Source organism: Geospiza fortis, unplaced genomic scaffold (genome assembly GCF_000277835.1).
Source record: "Geospiza fortis unplaced genomic scaffold, GeoFor_1.0 scaffold450, whole genome shotgun sequence".
Taxonomy (NCBI): domain Eukaryota; kingdom Metazoa; phylum Chordata; class Aves; order Passeriformes; family Thraupidae; genus Geospiza; species Geospiza fortis.
The window spans coordinates 2,382,868-2,389,867 of NW_005054416.1; the positions used below are offsets into that span (position 1 = coordinate 2,382,868).

The 7,000-nt window shown below is 60.6% G+C and overlaps 3 protein-coding genes across 4 annotated transcripts; all 3 read right to left on the reverse strand.

Annotated features, from left to right (window-relative positions):
* Positions 1–565: 565 nt before the first annotated feature.
* On the reverse strand, positions 566–4,968 carry LOC115948506. The gene is made up of 8 exons (XM_031061550.1): positions 4,902–4,968; positions 2,053–2,546; positions 1,771–1,982; positions 1,252–1,331; positions 1,125–1,175; positions 917–997; positions 771–843; positions 566–696 (listed from the first exon to the last, which is right to left on the reverse strand). The coding sequence occupies exons 2-8, from the start codon at positions 2,337–2,339 to the stop codon at positions 566–568; spliced, it is 915 nt and encodes a 304-aa protein (XP_030917410.1). The 5' UTR covers positions 2,340–2,546; positions 4,902–4,968.
* On the reverse strand, positions 2,831–4,918 carry LOC115948505. 2 transcript variants are annotated; one of them, XM_031061549.1, is made up of 7 exons: positions 4,408–4,918; positions 4,126–4,337; positions 3,607–3,686; positions 3,480–3,483; positions 3,272–3,352; positions 3,126–3,198; positions 2,831–3,051 (listed from the first exon to the last, which is right to left on the reverse strand). In XM_031061549.1, the coding sequence occupies exons 1-7, from the start codon at positions 4,692–4,694 to the stop codon at positions 2,934–2,936; spliced, it is 855 nt and encodes a 284-aa protein (XP_030917409.1). In that variant the 5' UTR covers positions 4,695–4,918; the 3' UTR covers positions 2,831–2,933. The 2 variants fall into 2 exon arrangements, with proteins under 2 accessions (XP_030917409.1, XP_030917408.1); XM_031061548.1 differs by having other exon boundaries at positions 3,480–3,530.
* A 133-nt stretch (positions 4,969–5,101) lies between the features above and the next one.
* SDHAF2 (succinate dehydrogenase complex assembly factor 2) lies at positions 5,102–6,994 on the reverse strand. Its single transcript, XM_005426499.1, has 4 exons — positions 6,973–6,994; positions 6,299–6,507; positions 5,488–5,597; positions 5,102–5,407 (listed from the first exon to the last, which is right to left on the reverse strand). The coding sequence occupies exons 1-4, from the start codon at positions 6,985–6,987 to the stop codon at positions 5,277–5,279; spliced, it is 465 nt and encodes a 154-aa protein (XP_005426556.1). The 5' UTR covers positions 6,988–6,994; the 3' UTR covers positions 5,102–5,276.
* Positions 6,995–7,000: the final 6 nt, after the last annotated feature.

Here is a 7,000-nt window from a genome sequence, read left to right on the forward strand (position 1 = left end):
GCCCACCGAGCCCCATTCATGCCCCGCCCCGCCATTCCCACGCCTACCCGGCCCCATTCCCGCCCTACTTGTCCCGGCTCTGTCCACAAACCAGGCAGGACCCCCTCGCACCCCAGCATTCCCAGCCCCTCTTCCAGCAGCCTGGCATCAGCGTCCTCACCCTGAATTCGGTGTGACGCCCTAAACTGAGTGTGAGGTCCCTGGGCTGGGTGGGAATTCCTAAACCGGCAGGAGGGGCTCCCTGAGCTGTGTGTGGATGCTGTGACTGTCCTCACGCTTCCCACCACAGCCCCTGCCCGGATTTCCTGCCGCAAATCAGCTGTGTCATTCCAAAGGCGGCTCGGAAAGCTGGAAAGCCAGGCTCGTACAGCCCTCCAGCGGCAGCTGGCCAGGTGACACCCCCCGACCACCCAAACCCCTCCTGCCAGCTTTTTGGGAGGCAGGAAACCCCCAAAATGAGGGAGCAATCCAATGGCATCGCTCAGGGTCTTTATTCCTCCTACGGGGATTTGGGAAAAGCCGAGGATGGGATTCCCAGGATGCAGCAGCACCTTTTGGCTGGGGGTCACGTCAGGGGGTCATCGATGCGCCACAGGTTGGTGGGGCGGTTGTTGGTGCTGAAGCCACTGGGACTCGGGATCTGGATGCCCTCCACAGATCTCGGGGCCCAGGTGATTGGGGTCTGTGCCCACCAGCCTGGAAAATCCAGGAGGGATTGGTGAGGGGGGTGTCCACTCCTCCTGGGGGCTGCAATCCCCCCCAAAACTCACCTGGTGCTATGGGGGCCATCTGTGAGTGCTTGATCAGGTACTGGTTCTGGATAGTGCCATACCCCAGCGGCTTCTGAGGGATGCAGTGAGTTGGGAGCGTGGTTCCTCGGGAAAAGGGATGGGACAGGGGACATGGCTGCACCCACCTTCACAGGAGTGACTCCCTTGGGTCCCACCTGGAGCTCCGGGGGGGCGAAGGGGGCTGGGTAGCCCATGGCAGGCTGGTACTGTGTGGGGACACAGGGATGAGATCCTGCTCATTCCCATGTTCAGGCAGCTCCCGCTGCCTCAGAGCCCACTGGGAGCACTGGGACAGGATGTCTCCTGCCCTTGCCACCCCATCCCTTTGCTTACAGTGCTGCATGTGGCAGAAAAGGAATCCATCCGACCATCACCGACAGCAAGCTGTGGGATAGGAAAAGTGTCCCCTGGGGTGCTGAGGGGTGGGGGGGACAGGGGACACGGTAGGGACAGGGCTCACGGGCTGCTCTGGCACGGTGAGGTCACTCCTCGGGGAGGTCCCGGTGCCGCCCGACAGCTCCGTCGCCCTCGGTGGGACATCTGTGGGGAGCAGATGGAGCAGGGATGTCCCCTGTGTCCCCAGGCCTGGCATTACCTGGATACACCTGTCCCACTGTGTCTGAGGGGGGCAGGGGGTCTCCAACACTCCCAAAACCTCCTGAGGTCTGACCTGGCTCCAGGAACACTGACATCCCAAAATCCCTAGAGTTGGATGTGGCTCTGGGACCATCAATAATCCCAAAACGTTCCTAATGTTGGAGCAGGACCTGGAACCCCCAGGGCCTCAAACCCTCCTGCGGCTGGAGGTTTCCTAAGAATCCTAACACCCCAAAATCCTCCTAAGGACAGAGCTTTCCCTAGGATCACCAAGACCGCAGAATCCCCTGGGAATAGAGCTTTCCCTGGGATCTCAACACCCCAAAACCCTCCCACTAGGGCTGGAGCTTTCCCTGGGATTCTCAAGACCCCAAAACCATACCTGGCTTGGCAGGAGTGGCGCAGTACCTCTGGATGCCGTATTCCCCGGATGTATTTGGGGCTCTCACCTCCCCGAAACGGAGGTGGGAAAAGGAGAAGCCAGTGGGATACTGACACTGCGGATCATCCACGTGCTCGGGCAGGATCCTTTGGTACTCCGGGCGCCCGAAGACCTTGAAGTCCTCGGCAGTGGTGGAAATGTCGGTGTCCTGGCTGTGATGGGAATGGCTGTGACGGAGTGATCCCAAAACGTGCCCCCCAAACTCCTGGAGCAGGGACCTACCGCTCCACGTGCGGGCAGATCAGGGATCTGAGCTCTGAGTAGTTGTTGACGACGTATCCTGAGCCGGTGTGGACGCCGAGGAGGGGGTGGATGCTCCTGTCACTGGGGGGCTCAATCCCCAAAATGCGCCCCTTCTTCACCTTTGGGGGTGACCCCCTGGGCCCCTTCCCAAAGGCTGCCTCGTAGGTGGTGACGTAGAAGCCCGGGAGCTTGGAGGGGGCACCCTTCACCACGGGGAAGCCCGTCCCCAATCCCGCGGCGGGCGAGTCCTGCGGCAGGGACGGCATCTTGGCTCTGGGAACAGGCCCCTGGAGCCGGGAATGGCCCGAGGTACGGCCCTACGCCATGGTTGGAGCTGCACTGGAGGTGCGGGGCCTTCCCAGCAGGCCCGGAAGCTGTGGAATGTGCCCGGGGAACGCGACTCTATCTCCTGGTAACCGCGACAATGGGGACCTCCCGGGAGGCTGTCACCGGAGGGCAGGAGGTGGGACAACCTCCCTGGTTGTCGCTGGAGGAGTGCCCCCTCCCCATGCCATGGCTGCCCACCCTGCGGGGTCCTTCCTCCTCCTCATCCTCACGCTTCCCACCACAGCCCTGCCCGGATTTTCCTGCCGCAAATCAGCTGTGTCATTCCAAAGGCGGCTCGGAAAGCTGGAAAGCCAGGCTGGTACAGCCCTCCAGCGGCAGCTGGCCAGGTGACACCCCCCGACCACCCAAACCCCTCCTGCCAGCTTTTTGGGAGGCAGGAAACCCCCAAAATGAGGGAGCAATCCAATGGCATCGCTCAGGGTCTTTATTCCTCCTACGGGGATTTGGGAAAAGCCGAGGATGGGATTCCCAGGATGCAGCAGCACCTTTTGGGGGGGGGTCACGTCAGGGGGTCATCGATGCGCCACAGGTTGGTGGGGCGGGTGTTGGTGCTGAAGCCACTGGGACTCGGGATCTGGATGCCCTCCACAGATCTCGGGGCCCAGGTGATTGGGGTCTGTGCCCACCAGCCTGGAAAATCCAGGAGGGATTGGTGAGGGGGGTGTCCACTCCTCCTGGGGGCTGCAATCCCCCCCAAAACTCACCTGGTGCTATGGGGGCCATCTGTGAGTGCTTGATCAGGTACTGGTTCTGGATAGTGCCATACCCCAGCGGCTTCTGAGGGATGCAGTGAGTTGGGAGCGTGGTTCCTCGGGAAAAGGGATGGGACAGGGGACATGGCTGCACCCACCTTCACAGGAGTGACTCCCTTGGGTCCCACCTGGAGCTCCGGGGGGGCGAAGGGGGCTGGGTAGCCCATGGCAGGCTGGTACTGTGTGGGGACACAGGGATGAGATCCTGCTCATTCCCATGCTCAGGCAGCTCCCGCTGCCTCAGAGCCCACTGGGAGCACTGGGACAGGATGTCTCCTGCCCTTGCCACCCCATCCCTTTGCTTACAGTGCTGCATGTGGCAGAAAAGGAATCCATCCGACCATCACCGACAGCAAGCTGTGGGATAGGAAAAGTGTCCCCTGGGGTGCTGAGGGGTGGGGGGGACAGGGGACACGGTAGGGACAGGGCTCACGGGCTGCTCTGGCACGGTGAGGTCACTCCTCGGGGAGGTCCCGGTGCCGCCCGACAGCTCCGTCGCCCTCGGTGGGACATCTGTGGGGAGCAGATGGAGCAGGGATGTCCCCTGTGTCCCCAGGCCTGGCATTACCTGGATACACCTGTCCCACTGTGTCTGAGGGGGGCAGGGGGTCTCCAACACTCCCAAAACCTCCTGAGGTCTGACCTGGCTCCAGGAACACTGACATCCCAAAATCCCTAGAGTTGGATGTGGCTCTGGGACCATCAATAATCCCAAAACGTTCCTAATGTTGGAGCAGGACCTGGAACCCCCAGGGCCTCAAACCCTCCTGCGGCTGGAGGTTTCCTAAGAATCCTAACACCCCAAAATCCTCCTAAGGACAGAGCTTTCCCTAGGATCACCAAGACCGCAGAATCCCCTGGGAATAGAGCTTTCCCTGGGATCTCAACACCCCAAAACCCTCCCACTAGGGCTGGAGCTTTCCCTGGGATTCTCAAGACCCCAAAACCATACCTGGCTTGGCAGGAGTGGCGCAGTACCTCTGGATGCCGTATTCCCCGGATGTATTTGGGGCTCTCACCTCCCCGAAACGGAGGTGGGAAAAGGAGAAGCCAGTGGGATACTGACACTGCGGATCATCCACGTGCTCGGGCAGGATCCTTTGGTACTCCGGGCGCCCGAAGACCTTGAAGTCCTCGGCAGTGGTGGAAATGTCGGTGTCCTGGCTGTGATGGGAATGGCTGTGACGGAGTGATCCCAAAACGTGCCCCCCAAACTCCTGGAGCAGGGACCTACCGCTCCACGTGCGGGCAGATCAGGGATCTGAGCTCTGAGTAGTTGTTGACGACGTATCCTGAGCCGGTGTGGACGCCGAGGAGGGGGTGGATGCTCCTGTCACTGGGGGGCTCAATCCCCAAAATGCGCCCCTTCTTCACCTTTGGGGGTGACCCCCTGGGCCCCTTCCCAAAGGCTGCCTCGTAGGTGGTGACGTAGAAGCCCGGGAGCTTGGAGGGGGCACCCTTCACCACGGGGAAGCCCGTCCCCAATCCCGCGGCGGGCGAGTCCTGCGGCAGGGACGGCATCTTGGCTCTGGGAACAGGCCCCTGGAGCCGGGAATGGCCCGAGGTACGGCCCTACGCCATGGTTGGAGCTGCACTGGAGGTGCGGGGCCTTCCCAGCAGGCCCGGAAGCTGTGGAATGTGCCCGGGGAACGCGACTCTATCTCCTGGTAACCGCGACAATGGGGACCTCCCGGGAGGCTGTCACCGGAGGGCAGGAGGTGGGACAACCTCCCTGGTTGTCGCTGGAGGGCACCACGGGGAATGTCCCGCTCCAGCTCCACGACAGCCCCCCCGCCCCGGGGTGGGGTCACCTCCTGGGGGTCCTGGGAAAAGGGGCAGGTGGGAATTGGGAATATCAGCGAGGTGGCATGGGCCAGATCGAGCTGCGAATGTCACCGAGGGCACGACCCCGATGTCACAATGCAGGAGAGGGGCAGGGCCAGCAGCCAGGCAAGGCCGGTAGTCAGGGCTTTATTCAGCATTCCATAAATGTCCAAAGGCTGCTGGGAAGAGGAGGAAAACCATAGGGAAGGTGGAAACGCCAGTCCAGAGCCCCACGTCCCTGTGCTAGTCCAAGGAATGGGGACAGAGGCGTCCCCTCCCTCAGCGTGGAGGCTCAAACAGATATTCCAGGTCCGGCTGCCGGAGCCTCTGCTCCCTGTTCCTGTTTTTGGCAAATTCCCTCAGCATGGCCATCACATCCGTGTCGAACTCCGCCGGCGTGGGCTTCGCTTCTGAGGGGAAAACGGGGAAAAATCAGCTCTGTGCTGTGCCCAGGTGCCACCCCGGTGTCCCAGGGCGTGGCCACACGTACCAGTGGCCCAGTAATAAATGTCCCAGTCGTTACTGGGCTCGTTGATGAGGCGGTCGTAGTGGTTCAGCTGCTCCTCGCTCATGCGCGCCAGGTTCTCCTTGGCAAAGAGGCTGGAGAGGGATGGATCGGGATGAGCGGGAGATGAAGGAAGAGTTGGGATACAGGAACCAGCTCAGTGTGATCCTGGAAAACACCGACCCCCAGCCTGCCCTCCCTCACCTCAGTGGGTGGGAAAACACCTGCACAGCATTCCCAGAGAAACCCTGGAATGCCCCTACCCAGCCTGGTCTGGTGGAAGGTGTCCCCACCCATGGCAGGGGGTGAAACTGGATGAGCCTTTAGTCCTTTCCATCCCAAACCATTCCAGGATTCCATGTGCTCGTTCACATGAGATATTGGAAAGGGATTCTTTCCAGAGAGGGTGCTGAGGCCCTGGAATGCACTTCCCAGAGAAGCTGTGGCTGCCCCATCCCTGGAAGTGTGCAAACCAGGCTGGATGGGGGTTGGAGCAACCTGGGATAGTGAAAGGTGTCCTTAAGGCCCTTTCCAACCCAAATCATTGCAGAATTCCACAATTCTGTGACCCTAATCGCTCCTTCAATCCCAAAATCCAACTGGCCTGGTATTCACATGTCCCAGGATTTACAAACATCCTTCCCAAAGCATTTTGGCTCACTGAGCTCTCCCAGTTCCACTCCATCACTGGATCCTGGACCAGCAAGATCTTGGAGCAACTTATCCCAAGGATTTTTGCCCTACCTCAACGAACTCTTCCCTGTTAATGACCTGCCATACTCAGAGCCAAGCGCACCTGAGCAGGATGCAGTTTTCCAGCATCCCCCTTTTCCTGCTCTCGTACAGCAGCCGGGCTCTCTTGGTGTCCAGGGGCTCATCCGGACGCTCCTGCCAGGGGGGCAGCGGGATCTCCAGCACGTCCTTCCCGGAATCCGTGGGGGAATCGCCCCGGTAGCCGCGCTGAGGAATCAGCGGCCGCAGGAGCTGCCGGCGCAGGGAGCAGAGCTGGAGGGAATGGGGAAAGCACAGGGGTATCAGGCCTGGGAGTGCCTGCACACAAGGACATCTTCAAATCCTACTGGACACGGTTCCCAATCCCACCTCTCCAAACCCCACTGCCCAGACACCATAAATCCCCCAGACCTCCCTTTTCCCCCAAAAATACCCTTTTGTCTGCTTAGACTCTCCACCTTTTTTTCTCTCCTCTTTTCCCCTCAATACGCTAATTTTCCTCCCATCCTGCCTCTCCCCCAAACTCACCCCTTTCCCCTCCTTTTCCTTTCCCCTCTCTCCCCCTTTTTTCCCCTTTCCCCCCGTTTTTCCCCTTTCCCCACTGTTTTCCCCTCTCCTTCCCCTTTTACCCCCTTTTCCTCCCATTTTACCCTGGTTTTCCCGCTCTCCCTCCCTCCTCTCCCCTTTTCCTCCTTTCCCTTCCCTTTGCCCTCCCTGTTTTCCCCCCTTCCCCCCCACCCTGGCCGCCGCCATCTTGCCGGGCGCC

What these genes read in the sequence shown, in the direction of transcription:
- SDHAF2 (XM_005426499.1), bottom strand. An exon ending in GAAAACTGCATCCTGCTCAG is followed by an intron (nt 5,598 to 6,298) that starts GTGCGCTTGGCT and finishes ATCCCTCTCCAG; the next exon opens with CCTCTTTGCCAAGGAGAACC. An exon ending in CATTTATTACTGGGCCACTG is followed by an intron (nt 5,408 to 5,487) that starts GTACGTGTGGCC and finishes TTTTCCCCTCAG; the next exon opens with AAGCGAAGCCCACGCCGGCG.
- LOC115948506 (XM_031061550.1), bottom strand. Translation starts at nt 2,339, where the DNA reads ATGCCGTCCCTGCCGCAGGACTCGCCCGCCGCGGGATTGGGGACGGGC. An exon ending in AGGGAGTCACTCCTGTGAAG is followed by an intron (nt 844 to 916) that starts GTGGGTGCAGCC and finishes TGCATCCCTCAG; the next exon opens with AAGCCGCTGGGGTATGGCAC. An exon ending in GATGGCCCCCATAGCACCAG is followed by an intron (nt 697 to 770) that starts GTGAGTTTTGGG and finishes TGGATTTTCCAG; the next exon opens with GCTGGTGGGCACAGACCCCA.
- LOC115948505 (XM_031061548.1), bottom strand. Translation starts at nt 4,694, where the DNA reads ATGCCGTCCCTGCCGCAGGACTCGCCCGCCGCGGGATTGGGGACGGGC. An exon ending in TTTCTGCCACATGCAGCACT is followed by an intron (nt 3,353 to 3,479) that starts GTAAGCAAAGGG and finishes GTCCCCACACAG; the next exon opens with TACCAGCCTGCCATGGGCTA. An exon ending in GATGGCCCCCATAGCACCAG is followed by an intron (nt 3,052 to 3,125) that starts GTGAGTTTTGGG and finishes TGGATTTTCCAG; the next exon opens with GCTGGTGGGCACAGACCCCA.